The 21,102-nt window shown below is 42.7% G+C and overlaps 1 protein-coding gene and 1 long non-coding RNA gene across 2 annotated transcripts; both read right to left on the minus strand.

The window, feature by feature from the left end:
• Positions 1 to 49: 49 nt before the first annotated feature.
• On the minus strand, positions 50 to 4,200 carry LOC115986284. The gene is made up of 3 exons (XR_004090620.1): positions 3,904 to 4,200; positions 3,506 to 3,539; positions 50 to 119 (listed from the first exon to the last, which is right to left on the minus strand). It is a non-coding gene; the product is annotated as an uncharacterized LOC115986284 (long non-coding RNA).
• A 1,282-nt stretch (positions 4,201 to 5,482) lies between these two features.
• On the minus strand, positions 5,483 to 5,944 carry LOC115984965. The gene has a single exon (XM_031107942.1). The coding sequence runs from the start codon at positions 5,942 to 5,944 to the stop codon at positions 5,483 to 5,485; it is 462 nt and encodes a 153-aa protein (XP_030963802.1).
• Positions 5,945 to 21,102: the final 15,158 nt, after the last annotated feature.

The raw sequence follows: 21,102 nt of genomic DNA on the forward strand, positions 1-21,102 counted from the left end.
TTTCCAAGTTGAATCTGTTCCACACAAAGATTACAAAAAGTAGTTGTCCAGCTTGAATTATTGTCCCATAATGCTCTAGCCTTTTTTGCCTCGGGGTTGGAAGTTGTGTTTTTACCCATCTATAAAGTTCACCAATGAGGTTGAAGCATATTAGCAAAACTATAAATTTTTTATTAAGATCAAAACAAATAGGTACAAGGATTAGCAGATCCAAACAGAATTATAAAGCAGAATTAGGCTCTTTCTAAGGAGAGTTAGTCATGCATATATACATATTACAGAGGTCATGAACATCAAACATATCACAATGACAAGTCTACTTTAACAATCCATTTCAAGTCTACTTTAACATGCAAACAAAGAATAAAGGTCATTATGAGGGCTTTAAGATTATGTAAATGACAAAGATGATCCAGCATCTAAATACTACTTATAAGGTGAAGGTTGATTCTAAATTCAAGATATTAATTCCATTCAAATCCCAATACAAATATAACAATCCTAAAACTAAATCATGACCAATGTTCTAGTCCTCATTCGAACAAGTTTTCATTCTACCAAATAATATATATATATATATATATATTATACTGCTTTTAATTTTAACACCTGCAACCAGACTTCCAAAGGGTACAAAGCCTTGTTATAATTATATATACGTGTCCATAAACATATCAGATTATAAGAAAATGAGTATGATCAATCTAAAATATTGAAGTTTAGTTAGACATTTAATGGATGAAAGTACAGATAGTGTGTAAAGAGGCATAACTCACAAGTACTGCAGCACGTGAAATAACTTGGGACCTTAGACACAAACGTGCTCCATTTCTAGCCATACATGCAGTTCGAAACTAACCATAAACTTAGTTTTTCTCGACCCTAGACGCAAATTAATGGCAAGAATTTTTTAACTGATTTTGAAGTGAATAGTTACAGGAATAACCTGTTAGAAGTGAAAATAAGAAAAAATCAGCAGCAACCCTGGGCACAACTGCTGTTCAGCAGTGTAACCCTAGGCAAAACTGCAATCTAGCAGTCAGACAGCAGCAAACGGAATTTGAAGTAGCACCTCAAGCACCAATTGGCACTCGAGGCTCAGATGGGTCCCAAATTTCAACAACGGCTCCCTCAAGTCTCTAGACGTGTCTGCAGCTGAGTTAGTCAAGCTAGTGTTCAGATTAGGGCTAATTCAAGATTTGGATGTAATTGAGTTTATTTTGTCAAAGTTAGTTAGAGTTAGTTAATTCTAGCACATGCATGTTTGTTAGGATCAGTTAGGAGCCTCATTTGACTCTCTTTTTCAAAAACATATGCAATTACCCACATTTAGCTTGTGTTAGAATGGCCAACCAATAGGAGTGAGCCATGTGTGGCCAATAGAATTAAACATGAGTTGTATGAATCGACCCATGCAAGCCTCATTTGGAATGTAGGAGAATGAACTGGTTGTTACTTAGACTATTGTTAGTCTTGCTTGAACATGGAGGCTCCCTAAAAGAAGTCTCCATTGGAAAAGGTGACTCTCTCAAAGAAGTCACAAGCCATACAACACAACATTATTCTCATGCAACCAAAACCGTAAACCCATTTACCATCAAACCCTAATTTTCATTTCTCATCAACAACCATCATCAAAGACCTCAAACCCCTAAACACACACACACACACACACACACACACACACAAAAATAAATAAAATAAAATAAAATAAAATAAAATAAAAAATAAAATTCTAGCAACCCAATCATCAATATCCGGATTTACGCATCAAGGAACACCAACCCAAAGTTTGTTCATTACATAACACATGGACACAGCTGAAATATCATTATAACTAACATGCCAATAATCAGCACAGAGTATTGCTCAACAAATCAAAAAGACAATGTAACATGGCATAAGTCTATCAATAGAATTATATGAGGTTCACAAGTTCGAGAAGAAGTTGCTACAAGCATTCTGAGGAATAATTAGTAAATTATTCCTCAGATTTCAAAATTATTCCTCAGAAAACCAAATTCTTTCCAAAATTTCATTTTCAATAAGATGATACAATCTGAAAAAGGTTAGTACCACATTAGCAACTGTGTCTACCCTCTCGATAAGATCTTTTATTTTGAAAAATAGGTTCATCTTCTATGAGTTAGAACGTTGCGCACAAGCTATATTCTAGTACACTAAATTTTAACAAGAATAAGTGAACAAATAATGTTACTCAAACAGCAATTCCTGCAGATTATAGGAACTTAAGGCACAAAAGCAATAAAGGGAAAAAAAAAGTGCTCACTTGATGCCTAATTCTCATGCCATAGACCAATTCCAATCAGTACATTCTTTTAATAATGTGTACACTACAAAATTCTAACAGGGCAGCGCTTGGAATGATATGGGGTTTTCGTTCAACTTGAGGGGATTCGAATTTATACTTTACTGGTAGAATTGGCAAGTTACAACACTATATGGACAAATGCTTAACAATATAGAAAACACACACACCTTTTATTAGAAATTTGTGAAGATAATATGATGCAATTGACAAAATAAAAGTGAATTTAATTAATAGTAACATCATGCCAATAACGTTTACAGTGTGTTTGGAAATTTGGAGGAAGAGGAGGAGCAGGGTAAGGGTTGACGTAGACTTGTAGAACAATCATCTCTTCTCCCAAAACCAAAAAACAAAGAAAGAAAAAACTGCCTTGGTAGATTTTGTTTTTTGTTTTTGTTTTTTTTTCCGAAATATTAATTTCTTTCAATTAATTAATCAAGCTTGGCCAGTTATATGAACTGCTTCAAATTTTCAAAACACAATCTCAATTAATCAATCACCAAAGAGAAGAGCAAATCATCAAACACCAGGCTAAATCTTAAATTTTAGCATTAAAAGTAATATGATTTGTTACGTACACAAGTGTAAACTCATACCTTAAAACAAAAAATAAAGCTTATACAACATTTTTACATTGGACCCATGCTTCCAAGCACATCAAACTGAAGATGTTCATTAAATGGCTTGAAAAAAGACTCTGAGTACGGCAAAAACTCCCCACAGGAATTTGACAAAGGCAACTTATTAGATACCCCACCATTCATATCAACCCCCAATTGTTGGTCAGAAAAGTTAAATGAACCCAGGCCCCAAAACACAAGCTAACACAACTGAAATATATAAGTTCTACACATTCATAGCAACTGAAATATATAACACAACTGAAGCATAACAATATCTCCAAGTTAATACACATTCATAGCAAGATCCGAAATTTTGTTATAACAAAACAAATAAACAAAAACACTTCATGAGAACATGTATATATTCCAATCAGCAAGATCCGAACACAATACCCATTATATATTCATCAAACTAACACTTCATTATATATTCCAATCAGCAAAAACAAATAACAAAACAAGTAAAGGAACAACACCCATTCATAGCAAGATCCGAAATTTTTTTTCCCACACTCGGTAAAAAAAAAAAAAATCAGATCAGTGTTGGTACCTGGTTTTTGGTAGCAGATCAGTGTTTTTGGTACCTGAGAAATCAAAACCCACACACCAAAAGTGAGAAATCAACCAAAGAACAGAGAAATCAAACCCAAATCCATGAGAAATCAACCAAAGAACAGAGAAATCAAAACCAAAAAAACCCAAATCAGACCCATGAGAATCAACCCCGGTTCGGTCCAAATCAAAACAACCCATACCCATGACAAATCAACCCAAAGAACACACAGAAAAATCACTACCCATAAAACAAACCACAATCCAAAACTACAGAAAGACTTACGGAGAGGAAGAACCAGAAAGAAAGAAAGAAAGAAGAAGAAGAGGAAGGCGAAGCGGAAGAAGAAGAGGAAGGCGAAGCGGAAGAAGAAAAAAGACAGAGATGAAACTTACGAAGGCAGAGCACGGCAGAGAGAACAGATGGAGGCGTCAAATGCGAAGGGAGAGCAGAGATGAGAGATGAGGGGCACAACGCGCACAGAAAATGTGTGGGTATTTCGGTCTTTCCATCTTTGCAACGGTAATATAACAAAACGCGCTGTGCGCGTTTTGATTTATGGACCAGGGAGCCTCCATTTCCGTTGCGCGTTTTCCCTTCAGCTTTTCTAAAAGTTCAAAACGCAACTTTTTTATAAAAGTTGCGTTTTGAAGTTACCAAACGCACATTTGGGCCCAGCTTTTTTGAAAACGCCCGTTTTGGGCTGAAAAAGTGGAACCAAACGGGCTATATATCTTTCAAATTCCCACACTTGTTAGTGCTGGAAAGAGAATAGTATATTTATCCTTTGTGTGCTTGGAACTTAATGGTGTTCTCGTAATCTTGTGAATGAATGTATCCTAGGACTTTACTTTGAGAACTTCTGGTCAGAATACCAATGGGAAGAAGATTTGAAGTATGCTAAAGCTGTTTGTAATGAGGTTATTAACTCTACTTTGTATATTTCTGCACTGGGTGGTCCAGCTAGCTATTCGCTTGCAAAATGGAGCCACATTCTCTGTTTGAAGGAGATTCAAAGGACTGCTATGATGCAGCTGCTAACAAGGAGCCCTATTCTGCTTGGTCTATTTCTCATTTTGTGGCTAACATCTGAGAGTTAGCTTTAAGTTTTGTAGTTTGTGATTTTATTTGAGTTTGTAGAAGCAACGACTGTGCTGCTCACACTGCAGCTAAGTTTGCTCTTGCATCCAATTCGTCTTGCTTTCTCAATTTTCAATTTAATGCATTGAAGTTTATGGAAAAAAAAAAAAAAATCAAGTTACAACTTTATTACAAAATAATGAGTAATGACCCTTAAGTGAAGTACTATATTTTGGTGTTTGTACAATGGTTTTTTTTTTTTAATTTCTAGGTGAGTTAATATGCAAAAGATGAAGAGACTAATATAAATAAACAATAAAAAACCCAATCTATATAATAAACTCATGTGTATATCCAAAAAATAAAATAAATAAAGAAGAAAGGAATAGTAAAAAACTAATGTATATATCTATGATTTAAACAAGGTATAATTTGAATCCATATATGTGTAATTGTGTTTATTTTTTTTTTTTTTTTGTTTTTTTTTGAAACGGAAACATATCATTTAATTAATTAGAAAAAACAACATCCTGATACAAAGCTTCCCTAACTATTGGAGGAACATCTTCCATCCAATACAGATCTTGACTAATGTTTCTAGCAAATTGAGCTAACTCATGAGCCACTCTATTCCCTCCACGCCTAGTACATTCAATCCTAACCCATTGCAAGTTCCGAACCAAATGATGAATATCCCCAACAACATTTCCAATCAAAGAAAAATCATCCTGCAAAGCCGAAACAGCTTTCATGACAGAAGAATTATCCCCTTCAATGACAAGTTCAGAGAAGCCAGCATCAATGGCAAATTCAATAGCTTTCCGACATGCGAGAAACTCAGCCTCCTCACTAGAAGATACCTCAGGACCCTTTGCTGCCATGGCTGCCATAACCTCACCCTTTTTCGTTCCGAATAACTACACCAAAACCTGAACTTTTAAGAGCCGAAAACAGAGCTGCATCAAAGTTAAGCTTGAAGATCAAAGGAGGAGGGGGCTGCCAAGTGTCCTGAGAAGCTAGCCCTCCATGTGATGGTCCCATTAATGCAGAAGCAGTCCGAAACTCCTCAAGAACCTCTGTTGCCCGATTATTCAACCAGCCTGGGTCATGAAACTTACCCCCATGCACAACCCGATTTCTTTGATTCCAAATCAGCCATGCTTGAACTAGCACAACCTCCAGATCATGAGACTCTACCCGCTCCATTAAGTATTCCATTAAATGAAGCATATCCACCATACCTGACCCACCTTTCTGCAGAATTTTTAAGCTACCTGCCCACACATCTCTAGCCGCATCACAATCCCAAAGTGCGTGGACAACTGACTCCGGAAACCTCAAGCAAATTGGGCACATCGCATCTGCAATAATCTTTCTCTTAGACAGATTCAATTTTGTTGGTAAAATTTCATTACAAGCTCTCCACCCAAACACCTTTATTTTGTTGGTAATTGTGTTATTTTTAATTGTACTGTATATACGCACGGATTATATACTAGCATATAATAATAGTTAAAACTTCAGGAAGGAGTTTCGCACATATACACTTAGATTATGCTAGAGTAGAATTTTTATCTTATATAAAATAAAATAAAAATAAAACTTAGAGAAAATCCAAATAGATTTTAATTGGATTTTAATTTTTAATTTTTATTAAGTGTAAAAATCGAAAAGTCCAAATCCATTCTAAAATGAAATCCAATTTTTCGCCACGTGTCTATCTAAGTTTTTAATTTTTGTGGCAAGTGAATTATTTGGTGCAAAAATAGAAGAATCTAAAACCAATTAAATTCTAAATCATATATATATATATATACACACAAATGAGAAACCATTACATATTTTAGAAATGTATAGTTTAAAAAAAAATGTAAACTAATACCATATATAATTTGAACCTCTCAAAAAATTTTAATTTGAATCATATAATTGTAATTTATTTTAATTCTACCCGTGCAAATGCACGGGGCTACATACTAGTATATATTATGTTTGTAACAATGTCACACTTATTTTCTTGATGAGTTATTTGTTGTTGAATTCTTGTATCTAATCCACAATAGCTCTGTCTTGAAGGTGGCTGGAGACAATATATGTTTCCGTTGAACAACCTAGAGATGCCAATTACTCCTGGAGAACGTGTCCCATTATATAAAATAACCATTGTTATGAATACCGTTTCGGTGGCCGTTTCGATTTGTCTATTGGAACGGAATATTTCGGTACCGGCCTATTTCGACATACCGTTTTAGACCGTTTCGGAATTACCACTTTATATATATATATATATAGATATATATATTAGTAATTAATAAAAAAAATGTTATTACTCATTGTTATTCTTAAGCCAAATTTTATAAATGTAATATCATCATTTAATGAATGTAATATAGTGTTTTAAAATAAATATTACCATAATAATCAAGTGATTAGTTTGATTATTTTAAAATTCAAATTTAGGTATTTTTGTAAATAAACATGTTAATATTTTATAAAATAGGAAGCTTCTAGGAAGCCCCCTTTCACGTTTTCACCTAATCCCATTCCATCACCCACGTGCATTCCTTACACCTTCTCCTCCACTCTTTCTTCTTCATTTTATATTCCCATCAGTCACTTACACTTACAGAAGTATTGGAAAGTTTAAGAAACCCAGACCCACGTTCAAGTGCAGGACTGAAGAAGAAAGTTTCAAACGCAGCTAAAATTTGAGCTTCCTCCACAACTGCTCTAAATTTCTGTTCTCTTCTTCTTCCTTTGTTTTTTTTTTTTTTTCAAATCATTTGGTGGCTTCATAGCAGATTTGATTTGAACTTCTTCAGGCGATCAGTGGTGGAAACATGCTGTGCTGATGGGTTTGTTAGTTTAAGTTTTTTTTTTTTTTTTTTTTTTTTTTGGTAAAAACTAGTACCGGCCGAAATGTAAAATCGGCCGGAATGGTCGGAATGACCCGAAACTGGCCGGAATTAGACCCGAGGTGGAATGGGTGGTATTACCATTCCAGTACGAAATATTCCGGCCGGAACGGAACGGATTTAATAACAATGAAAATAACAATGGCATCAAATTAAAAATAAATATAAATATAAACCTAGTGAAATTTTAATTTTCTTTTTTTATTATAAAATAATTAGAAAGATGGTGTAAGGTTAAGAGCCCAAATCATGTATTGGGCCTTGGGCCTTGATCGAGAACGTGAGCAATCCGAGGACGAGTGAATGGTAATGAATGGTTCAAACCCAGGACTTAATAAGCGAAATACAGATAGGAGGATAATTCGAGGAGGAATATCTCCTCCAATATGATAAGTTCATCTCAAATACGTTTTCCAACAATCACGATGACCTTCTAGGAAGCTCCAGTAATAAAGATGTGTATCATGAATATCTAAGGACAATAGGACCTCAGAAATATCTTAGGGAAAACTGCTACCACCATATTGAATGCACTGCAACTACTTTCTTGGGCGCATTTATGTTGAGGAGACCACTAAACAGTGTTATCTTGGCTACCAACTTACAAAAACCAGAGAGGGTGTCTGATGGGACAGACACTCAAGTGAAGGCTCAAATGATCAACAAGTGTAGGATCAAGATGGTCCAGGGAGAGCTATATAGTGTAAGAGACCCTCTGTGAGGTAGAGATCGAAAAAAATAGAGAGAGAACACTATAGCAATCTAAATTGTATTTGTACCAAATTGTGATCAATTTATAAAAGTGAAACCTCCTCGGACTATAAATCCATTGATATCAAAATCTCTTATTTGTGTTTTATTGTCATTTAATCCAGTACTAGCTGTTGTCCAACTCGCTAAGGCCTAGTTCTTTGACCCACTCTCTACAAATTCATTGTACTGAGCTCACTGGACCAGGATCATACATCTTGGGCTTGGGCTGCGAAACGGGTCCTTACAGATGGGATTAATTGATTAAATTACTATTGTCTTCTTTACTTATCATCTTTCTGCTCTATTGTTCCTTGATTTCCTTCCATTATGGAAAGAATAGTATTATATGAATAGTAATATTTGTCATTTCTCATTAAAGCTAGAGTTTTGTCATTTCTACACTATATAACTTTCAACAATATATATAACTGTGGGGCCCGGCCCAAAAATAATGGGCCACTCCAAATCCAGGCCCATCCGAGGAGCGTCCTTTCCGAGGAGAGGCCACACATGAAGCGTTACTCAATCCCAGCAACGCCCAGGAAGCCTGTCCGAGGAGCAACTCCTCCTCGGACATCACGAAGCCCAAACCAAGAGCCATCCCCAGCCAATTCAGTTTACCCTCCAGACATATAAAATGAATAAAATCCAAAATATCCCTCGAAAAGCTACCACCACATTAATTGCGCCCCAACCAACCTCTTGGCCGCATTAATGAGGAAAAGACCCCTGAACAGTACCGCCTTGGCCTCTGTAACTCACAAAGGGAGTGGTGAGGGCGGCTGATGGGACAGGCGCTCAAGTGGATGCTTAGATGATCAACAGGTGTAAGGTTTAGATGAAAGAAGGAGAGCTATATAATGTAATGCAGTCCCCCAAAGAAGGGGACGGAAAAAACTGTAAGAAGACCTAAAGAGAAAAGGAATATAAGGAGACTTGAGAAATCTTTCCCGTGTCTTTTATCTTCTGCAACCACCTTATCCATGCATTCGACCGAACAGGCTCACTGAAGCCAAGTTCTTTCACCCATTCTCTACGAACATTCATTGTGGGTTGCGTCTTGGGTCAAAGCCTGATCATTAGAATTTGGGCCAAGAAAATCGTGCGACCACAATTGGCACCGTCTGTGGGAAGAACTAGGGCATCAGCAGGCACAACGGTCAAGCATGGCAGAACTAAATCCGCACCAGGGGAATCCTCACCAGGCCGACTCCCAACGGACACAACCCGTCGAGTCCCAGAGGCAGAATAACCCCGTCAACCCAGGCCACAGGGGAGATCGTGAGGGAAGTGTGCAAACTATCCGGACAAGCCAGAGTCACACTCAGATAGAGAGCCACGCTTCCCAGAGGCGAAGGAGTCACCAGGACATGCAGAGAGAGATAGATGATCTGAAGAGAAAGTTGCGACGAACCCAGCGAAAACGATCTCCTTCAGACTCAGACGGGTCCTCTAATGCGGAAGATGTGAGTTACCGACGGAGGTCAAGGACCCCCCCAAGTGAAACCTTTTCCTACGTAAAGGAACCGCGCCACGTGCGGAAGTATGAGAGCACATCCAGCAGGGGCTCGGGAAACGATGCCATGAAGAAGGCGTTGGACCAGGTCTCAAGATCCCCCTTCACATATAGAATTGAAGGGGCTAAGCTGCCTCGACGGTTCAACCAGCCGACATTCACCATCTATAGCGGTCGAACGGACCCGGTAGAGCATGTGAGCCAGTTTAACCAAAAGATGGCGATCTACTCGAAAGATGAGGCCCTGATGTGTAAAATCTTCCCATCCAGCCTGGGATCAATGGCGATGAGGTGGTTCAATGGCCTAAAGGCAAATTCCGTAAGCTCATACAAGCAGCTCACTCGGGATTTCTGCACCCGCTTCATCACCAGCACCAGAGTCCCCAGGCCCCTCGGTTCGCTACTGTCATTGTCCATGCACGAGGGAGAGACTCTGAAAGCATACTCGGACAGATACTGGGAGGTGTACAACGACCTGGATGACAACCATGATGCGGTCGCTATCAGCACGTTCAAGAGCGGGCTCCCCACCGACCATGGCTTGAGGAAATCCCTCACTGGTAAACCGGTTGCCAACATCGATCAGCTGAGGGATAGGATTAACAAGTACAAAAGAGTGGAGGAAGATCAACTGCAAGGGAGGGGTAAGGATAAAGTTATCCCCCCCAAAGCAAACGACTTCAGGTCGGAACGGCACAATCCTGGTCAGCCGATGAGAGATTTTTCGCGACAGGCGGGCCAGAGCAACCCGCAGGCAGTGAATGCCGTATTCAGGGAGCCAGTACAACAAGTGTTGGAGAAAGTACGGAATGAGCCCTACTTCAGGTGGCCAGGAAAGATGGCCGGAGACTCTTCCAGGCGTAACCGGAACCTGTACTGCCACTATCATCAGGACCATGGGCATACTACTGAGGACTGCAGGAATCTATGGAATCACCTAGATCAGTTGGTCCGAGAAGGAAAGCTACGTCACCTACTGCACCCGTCAAGTGGCCATCCCGGCCAAACAACACAAGAGCCCCGAAAGGACGTGTCCTTGGGACCCCCCACCGGGACGATACATGTCATCCTTGCTGCACCAGGAAGGACGGGGCCACCCACTCCCAGGGTGTTAGTTGTTGATCGGTTCCCCCCTGAGGGTAGGCAAGGAGAGCCCAAAAGGTCAAGAAAGGGAAGCTCTCTGGTACTGGGTTTCTCGGACGAAGATAAGAGAGGAACTATTCAACCCCACGATGATGCCTTAGTGGTCACGCTGAGGATCGGGGGCTTCGACGTGAAGAGGGTGATGGTGGATTCGGGAAGCGCGGTAGAGATAATGTACCCCGACCTATACAAGGGGCTGAACCTGAAGCCAGAAGATTTGGCCGCTTATGACTCCCCTCTTCTCAGTTTTGAGGGAAGGATGGTCACGCCAAAAGGGCAGATCCGACTGCCCGTACAGACTGGAGCGGAGATAGTGGAGGTAAATTTTATTGTGGTTGACGCTTATTCGCCTTACACTGCGATAATGGCAAGGCCATGGATCCATGCCCTGGAGGCCGTGACCTCCACACTTCACCAAAAAGTGAAATACCCCTCCCGAGGACAAGTGGAAGAGCTCCGAGGAGATCAAGCCGTGGCTAGGAAGTGTATGGTGGCCGCCGTTTTACATCAGCCCCCAATCAAGTCCTCGGTCCCGGAGAGCTTATAGCAACCAACTCCCTCGGCGAGCCAAGGCGAGGGGCTGGTCGAGGAGATAAGGTGCGAAGGTCTGGATAGGATTGCTGTCAATGACGACCCTGAGAAGTTCTTTCAGGTCGACTCTGAATTACCTTCCCAGGAAAAAGAGGAGTTGGTCGGATTTCTCAGAGAGAATGTCGACGTGTTCGCGTGGGACGCCTACGACGCCCCGGGAGTTGATCCCAGCTTTATTTGTCACCACCTGAACGTCAACCCCTCTTTAACTCCAAAGAAACAGCCGCCTCGACGTCCTTCGAAGGAACACGCCAGTGCCGTAAGGGACGAGGTGGCGAAATTAAAAAGGGCAGGGGCTATCAAAGAGGTCTTTTACCCCGAATGGTTGGCGAACACAGTGGTGGTAAGAAAGAAGACAGGGAAGTGGAGGGTCTGTGTGGATTTCACGGACCTGAACAAGGCATGCCCGAAAGACCCATTCCCCCTACCCCGAATCGACCGATTGGTGGATGCAACCGTGGGCCACCCTCGAATGAGCTTCCTGGACGCCTTTCAAGGCTATCATCAGATACCCCTTGCGCCTGACGACCAAGAAAAAACGGCTTTCATGACGCCCATCGAAAACTATCATTATAAGGTGATGCCGTTTGGGCTGAAGAACGCAGGCTCAACATATCAAAGGATGATGATTCGGATGTTCGAGCCACAGCTGGGCAAGATCATTGAGATTTATATAGACGACATGGTTGTGAAGAGCAAAAGGGTTTCCGAGCACGTGAGTGACCTCGGAGCGATCTTCGCTATCTTAAGAAAGCACCGGTTGCGGCTGAATGCTTCCAAATGCTCATTTGGGGTCGGGTCTGGGAAATTCTTAGGGTACATGGTCACTCACAGGGGAATAGAAGTAAGTCCCGACCAGATCAAAGCCATTAACAGCCTACAGGTTCCTCGGAATCCGAAGGAAGTGCAGAAGCTCACTGGCATGATTGCGGCACTAAACCGGTTCATATCACGATCGGCGGATCGATGTCGGCCTTTTTACCTCCTGATAAACAAATGGAAAGGGTTTGAATGGTCGGAGGATTGCGCTCAGGCTTTCCAGCAGCTTAAGGACTACCTGTCTCGACCACCCATCATGTCCAGCCCTGAGGCAGATGAGGTGCTGTTTGCGTATATTGCCGTAGCTCCCCATGCTGTGAGCTTGGTGCTGATACGGGATGACAATGGGGTGCAGCGGCCGGTTTACTATGTGAGCAAATCATTGCACGAAGCCGAGGTACGGTACCTTCCTTTGGAAAAGGCAATTCTGGCGATAGTGCATGCGACCCGTAAGCTCCCTCATTACTTTCAGGCGCATACGGTCATCGTTTTAACTCAGCTTCCCCTTCGAGCAGTGCTTCGCAGCACTGACTATACAGGCAGGATCGCCATGTGAAGTGCGCTCCTAGGAGCCTTTGACATCAAATATATGCCCAGATCCTCCGTCAAGGGACAGGTCCTCGTGGACTTGGTGGCAGAGTTTGCTGAGCCCTCTTTAGAAACAATGACTGAGAAGAAAGACATGGATGAGAAGTCGGTTGGCGTGATTTCAGCAGTCGGGACCAGGCCATGGAAGGTCTACGTGGATGGAGCGGCTAACCAAAGAGGGTCAGGAGTTGGGATAGTTATAATATCCCCGGACGGTGCTGCTATTGAAAAATCTTTGAGGCTCGGGTTCTCGGCCACGAACAATGAAGCCGAATACGAAGCCTTACTTCAAGGGATGATGATGGTTCACAGATTGGGCGGCACAGTAATAGAAGCATTCTCGGACTCCAGACTAGTGGTCGGATAAGTGATGGGTGAGCTGGAAGCTCGAGATACCAGGATGCAAGAGTATCTGGGACAAGTCAAGCGGCTACAGACGAATTTTGAATCTTTCAATCTGACGCACATCTCCAGGAGTGTAAACACCCATGCAGACTCGCTGGCCACACTCGCCACGTCCTCAGCGCACAATCTGCCGCGAATGATCCTGGTTGAAGACTTAGCCCAGGCAAGCCCTATCAGCGGAAGTCCGGCCAGAGTCCATCAGATCAGAAAGAGTCACTGCTGGATGGATCCTATGAAGAACTTCCTTCAGAATGACGTCTTGCCGGAAGAAAAGCTGGAAGCCGATAAGATACGGAGGAATGCTCCTCGGTTCTGGCTATCCGAGGACCACCAATTATATCGGCGCTTCTATTCTGGACCGTACCTACTCTGTGTACATCCAGAAGAGTCCGAGTCTCTGCTTGAGGAGTTGCATGAAGGAATTTGTGGAAGTCACACCGGAGGAAGGTCGCTGGCGCATAGGGCACTCACCCAAGGATACTGGTGGCCGAACATGCAAAGGGAGGCCCAGGAGTACGCCAAGAAGTGCGATCAGTGCCAGAGATTTGCTCCGAATATTCACCAACCCGGAGGGGTTCTCAACCCCCTCTCTAGCCCGTGGCCGTTCGCGCAGTGGGGTCTTGATATTGTCGGACCTTTTCCTAAAGCCGCGGGGAACAAGCGATACATCATAGTCGGGACCGATTACTTCACTAAATGGGTGGAGGCTGAGCCTTTGGCCAACATTAGGGACGTGGATGCCCAGAAATTCATCTGGAAGAACATTATCACCCGCTTCGGAATCCCGCGTACACTCATTTCCGACAATGGTCTTCAATTCGACAGTAAAAGCTTTAGAAAGTACTGCCACGAGCTTGGAATCATTAACCGATATTCCACCCCTGCATATCCCCAGGGAAATGGGCAGGTGGAGGCCGTGAACAAGGTCATAGTGAACGGACTAAAGAAAAGGCTAGATGAGGCAAAGGGAAGATGGATAGAAGAGCTCCCGCACGTTCTATGGACCTATCGGACAATGCCACGGCGGTCAACCGGTGAGACCCCCTTTTCATTGACTTATGGGGCAGAGGCTGTACTCCCAATTGAGAACAACTTTCCTACGCTGAGATCTGCTTCGTTTACTCCGGACGGTAACGATGAGTTGTTGGAAAGAAATCTAGACTTAGCCGAGGAAAGAAGGGAAAAAGCAACGATTCATATGGCCTATTATCACCAAAAGCTGAGACAGGGATACGATGCCAATGTCAAGCTACGACCCCTCGGTCCCGGCGATCTCGTGATGAGGAAGGTCCTTGGCAGCGCAAAAAACCCCTCTTGGGGCAAGTTGGGGCCCAATTGGGAAGGACCGTACCGTATAACATCCGTAGCTGGAATAGGCGCCTACTATCTAGAAGATTTGGATGAAAAAGCTGTGCCTCGACCATGGAATGTAAATAACCTCAGAAGATATTATTATTAATGAAAATGGCTTCGCCCACATATTTTGTTTATTGGCTATCCACTTCTTGCTGATCTGCATGACAATTCTTATGAGTCTTAAACAGAACCTAAGTCCTGTATGGCTCCTTGGACCACAGACTTAGGGGAAATTAACACTTAAAAAGACTTCGTAAGTCTTGGATAGAACCAAGGTCTTGCATGGTCCTCGGACTCAAGCCTATGGGAAAACCAAGTACGAAAAGTAAAATCGCGTAAGTCTTGGACAGAACCAAGGTCTTGTATGGTCCTCGGACTCAAGCCTATGGGGGAACCAAGTACAAAAAGAAAAATCGCGTTAAGTCTTGGACAGAACCAAGGTCTTGCATGGTCCTCGGACTCAAGCCTATGGGGAAACCAAGTACAAAAAAGAAAAATCGCGTAAGTCTTGGACAAAACCAAGGTCTTGCATGGTCCTCGGACTCAAGCCTATGGGGAAACCAAGTACGAAAAGAAAAATCGCGTAAGTCTTGGACAGAACCAAGGTCTTGCATGGTCCTCGGACTCAAGCCTATGGGGAAACCAAGTACGGACAAGAAAAATCGCGTAAGTCTTGGACAGAACCAAGGTCTTGCATGGTCCTCGGACTCAAGCCTATGGGGAAACCAAGTACAAAAAAGCAGAATCGCATAAGTTCTAAACAGAACCTAAGTCCTGCATGGCACTTCGGACCACAGACTTAAGGGAAACTATTACTTGTGTCAGATCGGGAGATTATCGCTTAAAGGAAATCATTTCTATGCGCTGCACACATCCATCGAGAGCCATATCTGCATCATTGCAAGTATTTAAAGTAAAATGCTACTGGCATACATCCATAGAGAGCCAAACTAACATTCCAGATTAATATTTCGAGTACACTGGAAAGAGAGGTCCTTACAAAAAATGGAAAAACAGGACGGCTCTCATAAAAAAAAAAAAGAGTACAAAAAAAAACGAAAGCCTAAAAGACTAAGCCTCAACAGGGGGATCTTCCTTCTGCTCGGGCTGAGGAGGAGGAGCCTTAGCGACTGAGTCTACGGTGGGACTCTTCGTTATCTCAGGCACAAGGGCGGTATCAGGCGCCGCCAAATCCTGCTCTGAAGTCACTTGGGCACCATCAGGATTCGCTCGGATCTCCTGAGGGTAGAAGATGTTCTCGGGCAGTCTTAGTGCCGAATCCGCAGGAACTCCTGCAGCATCGAGAGCATGAGCCCAGGAGATACTGCAGTAATCCCTGCACACCTCGGGGACCTCCTCTGATAGCCTGGCCTCCGTCTCCTCAGCCCCAAGCTGGCGAGCAGCATTCTTCTCAGCCTCTATAGCCTCTCGGATCAACTGAGCCTCCTCTTTGACCCTTCTCAGTTCATCCTCGACCTTTTGCAAGGCAGTTTTGAGATCCTGCACTGCCTGCTTCTCGGTGACAAGGTTGAGCTGCGTCGAGTATAGCTCCTTGCGCTGGTCCTCCGCCTGGGTCTCGGCGCTCTTCAGACCAGATTCTGCACTCTTGCGCCGGTGCTCCGACTCCTTGAACTCGTTCGTGAGTATAAGGTGATCGTGCCTAAGGGACCCCAAGGTCTTCTCCACCTCTGTCCGAGCCTGGATCTCGGCCTCAGTCCGATTACGTTCACTTCGGCAGAATTCCTCAGCCACAAATACCTGCTGAGTAATCTGCAGACAAAACCAAAATGCTTTAAAAATATCTAACGAGATCAAAAGAGTTAATGAAACAGTAGAAGGATCACTTACCATTGCGAGATCCCTTTTAAGGGATAGGAAGATCTCGGACTGAGAGAAACGCCTGTAAGCCTCCATGTCCCGAGGAAGGAGCAGGGGCTGCTCTAAGGCCTCAGCCACGTACCCAGCTCGGCCGCGGTTGTACTCTCTGATCGAGGCATTGTAAGGGATTGCGACCCCCTCTAACTCCAATTTGGGGCTCCATACACGCGGAGTAACCCGTACATCCGCAAGGCTCTCCTCGTCCCTACTCTCCGAGGAATTGCCCCTTCTGCTCCTTGGAGCCCGAGCAGTCTTCTGCTGCTTGGTGGGCTGAGCAGCCACCTCACCCTCCTCAGGGGTGTCAACCGGTCTCTTCTTCTTCAGGTCCGGATTGACCTTGAGACCAGTTTCCAAAGTTCCTTGAGGGACCACGGGAGGAAGGGCCTTGGCTTGTGGTGGAGGTGGTCCCTTCGATGATTGGCCTTTCCCTCTGGAACCCAACAGCTCCTTCAGAGATTTTCCCTTTCCTGCCATGGGCTCCGTCTCTTCGTCCGAAGTATCGTCCGAGCAGATAACAAGGGAAGGAGCGCCAACTGCCGAATGTCGATCCCGCTCTCCTTCGGGATCGGAAAATTCCGCTAAGGGGGATTGCTGGACTTCCTCCTCAAAATGGAACTCGTCTATCTCTTCCTCAAGAGAAAGACGAGACGACTCAGCTTCTTCTTCAACTTGAACGGCAACGCCAGGCTCGTCTGGCGGAGGTAACTGCTCTGCCAAGTAGGGATTTCTAACACCGGGCAACACAACTGGCGGTAAATCGTGGTCGGCTAGGAACCCGTCCTTGGACACGTCAATCCTGGCCAGCCTCGGACTGCCGGCCCTTATAGCGTGACCGATCGCCTGGAAAGAGCTGCTTAAAGGTTGATAGCCCAAAACTAGATGAGCCGCACGCAATTGTCCGTCCTCGAAAACGTAAATCTCCGACCTAAGAAGGTAGTTCAACGCTGGCACGTTCACAAGGCTAAGCCGAGGAGCTACGTGAGATTTATCTGCAAACAACCAAGAAGAGTGGGGTTAGTTCAAGAAATCTACCAGTTATAAGGAAAGCAGTAAAAATAAACCCTCAACACTAATTCCTCTCCCAACAAGGACCGATCCCAAAGGACGCCGCACCTGGGTTTCCTGCCCGAGTTGGACAATGAATACCGTCGAACCACTCCCCAGAAGCAATGAGGAAGTCATTCTTCACGGTCTTATTGGATACCGGGAGACAAGAGATCAACCTAACGTCCTCGTTCCGGGATTTAAGATAATACCCCTCATCCCCGAGGCGGTGACACTCGTACAGATAGGCCACATCGTGCCAAGTAAGGCCTAGGTTCATCCGCTCATCTAGGACATCTACACAGCCTAATATCTTGAACATATTTGGGGCACACTGTTGCGGGCCAACCTATGGTTGAACAAGTATTCCCTGGTAATCCTACGCATGGGAAGTGTCATCCCTCCCTCTATGAAAGCAATCATGGGGATGACAACTTCTCCCAGACGTTTATCTGTCACTATTCCTTCAAGAGGACAGTACCGCAGCCCAACCCCCGGGGGGATGCGGTATTTAGCCCTAAAGACCTCCATAGCGGCCGGAGTATTTACTAGTTTCTCGAACCTACCCATCTGAACTGGACTGGGAAACGAAAGTAAAGATTGAGCAGAAAAGAAGGGTCCGAGGAGAGAATTGAAACGACGAGATGAGCGAAATGTACTGGTACCTTCACAAAACGCTTGATGGGATGCCTGGAAATCACTCGTAAACGAGACGTTTCGCAGAAAATGGTCACGGCGGCGTAAAGGGCGCAAGTGCTTGTATGTCTCTGGGTTTCGCTGTAGATCTCTGGAGTCCTTTGAGGTTTATGAAAAGCAGATAAAAGGAGGAACTGAACCCCCCCCTGACGCCTTATATAGTCAGGAGGAGAAAGAGGAAATCACTCCTGCCTAAAAATACGCGAATGAACGATGGTCGTTCGATCCGCGCCGCACCGTTGGATGAAGGGAACATAACGCCTCCAGAAATTAATGGCCACGCCTCGAAAATTGTGGCACGTCAAAGGTCACGATCTGCACACGCGCCCCAGGTCCTCCTTATCCCTATCCACTCATTAACATCAAAACCCCGCTTTTCTCCTCGGAAGGAGATAAAAACCGGAGTTTTGAGGGGCTATTGTGGGGCCCGGCCCAAAAATAATGGGCCACTCCAAATCCAGGCCCCTCCGAGGAGCTTCCTTTCCGAGGAGAGGCCACACATGAAGCGTTAATCTCAACAACGCCCAAGAAGCCTATCCGAGGAGAAACTCCTCCTCGGATACCACGAAGCCCAGACCAAGAGCCATCCCCAACCAATTCAGTTCACCCTCCAGACATATAAAATGAATAAAATCCAAAATATCCCTCAAAAAGCTACCACCACATTAATTGCGCCCCAACCAACCTCTTGGCCGCATTAATGAGGAAAAGACCCCTGAACAGTACCGCCTTGGCCTCTGCAACTCACAAAGGGAGTGGTGAGGGCGGCTGATGGGACAGGCGCTCAAGTGGATGCTTAGATGATCAACAGGTGTAAGGTTTAGATGAAAAAAGGAAAGCTATATAATGTAATACAGTCCCCCAAAGAAGGGGACGGAAAAAAAACTGTATGAAGACCTAAAGAGAAAAGGAATAGGAGACTTGAGAAATCGTCCCCGTGTCTTTTATCTTCTGCAACCACCTTGTCCATGCATTCGACCGTACAGGCTCACTGAAGCCAAGTTCTTTCACCCATTCTCTACGAACATTCATTGTGGGTTGCGCCTTGGGTCAAAGCCTGATCATTAGAATTTGGGCCAAGAAAATCGTGCAACCACAGAAACTTTCTTGACTCTTTAAAATAAAAGCTATTTGATTGTAATAAAAAAATTAAAAAAAAAAAAAAAAAATCAACCATAACTAAGAGCATTAGCATTGGGAGTTTGCTATTTGCTATTTTATACCATCAAACCACAAAACACATGCATTACCTAACCGAGTTGCTATTGCTAAAAAAATTTAACAACTTACTACAGTAAGCTTGTACTTATAGAAATTACTATAACTTTTTTTTTAGAATACTAAGTATTTTAACACACACACACAAGGAGAGGGGATAAAAGTTTTAAAGAAACTGACAGTAGTATATATCCAAAAGGGCCTAGAAATTACTATAACTTGGTTCTAAATTTAAAGTCACATATTTTATTCTCTCTCAATTTTGGGTGTTTATGGTTGTGGTTGTAGATTAGTTTGGGGTGGCTATTTGGGTGACTATGGATCGGCGATTGGGTTGTGGATTGATGGGTTGTGATTTGTGTGGCAGTGGGTTTTAGGTAAGTGGGTTGCGATTTGGTTTGATATGGGTTCAAGTGGTGATGACTAAGTTTCAGTGTTGGTGGTTTTTGGGTTTGTTAGCGGTGGTTGGTGAACGACGGTATGGTGGTTGGTGGGGGGTTCTGATATGGTTAGTGAGCAATGGTATATATGGTGGTTGTCGGCATTAAGAACAAGGTTTTATTTATTTATTTATTTGATATGGCTGAGATTGGTTGATTATTTTTGGGTTTGCAACGGTGATGATGGTGGTGGTTTTTCTAGTTGTTGTGGAGGAGATTGGTAGTGGGCTTTTTTTGTTGTGAGTCTTTTTAGTTGAAGTTATTTTATATTATTTTAATAAGCTGTATTCTAAAAATAAGAACTAAGAGACTGAGACATTGGGTGTATTATAAAATGATATAATATAATAAATAAAGTAACTTTTTAAATGGTAAAATAGAACATTTTTTGCATACCGAAATGCAAATGTTTTAATGTCTTTCAATACTTGTTAACCAAATCCATGAACTAATTATTTTTTTGTTTTTATAAAAATTTTTTTTTTTGATGAACAAATAATTAGTTTTTATTAAATGATCTTCATTTTATTTAGGTGTAAATGTACTTTTAGTCCCTACATTTTGCACTTTTTCCATTTTGGTCCCTACATTTTGTTTTTACCGCTTTTAGTCCCTAAACCAATTAATGCCTGACATTTAGGTCCTTTCTGTCACCCAATTAACAGCAAAAGCTGACGTGGCTGATGGTGGAATAAAAAAAATAATATAATCACACACATTAATTAATTAAATTAAAACAAATATTAAAATTAATTAATTAATTAAAAAAACTCACTAGTTTTTGGGAAGAACATGAAGATCACAAGAACTCGAACCCAGATCAAAGAACTCAAGAACACAAAAAATATCTAGGCATTCAACATCTTTCCCATAAATTTTCTTTCAAACCAAACACTAAAAAATTTCACATCTAAAAAGCTGATACATCATAACATTTTCTTTCCACCTAAAACCTTTCTTATAAAACAACACACGCACACAAACCTAGCCAATTCAACTCACAATAACAACAAACCCAACCAAACTCATAAATTTTTCTTGAACAATCATCAACATTTTCCTCAGAAAATCAAGATTTTCTTTCAAACTAAACACTAAAACTTGTCACATTTAACAAACAATCATAAACACAAACCCAGCCAACAAACTTAA

The sequence above is a fragment of the Quercus lobata genome, chromosome 4, assembly GCF_001633185.2.
Source record: "Quercus lobata isolate SW786 chromosome 4, ValleyOak3.0 Primary Assembly, whole genome shotgun sequence".
Classification (NCBI taxonomy): Eukaryota; Viridiplantae; Streptophyta; class Magnoliopsida; order Fagales; family Fagaceae; genus Quercus; species Quercus lobata.

Bases quoted from the DNA above. Each gene is read 5' to 3' on its own strand.
- LOC115984965 (XM_031107942.1), bottom strand. From the start codon at position 5,944: ATGTGCCCAATTTGCTTGAGGTTTCCGGAGTCAGTTGTCCACGCACTT.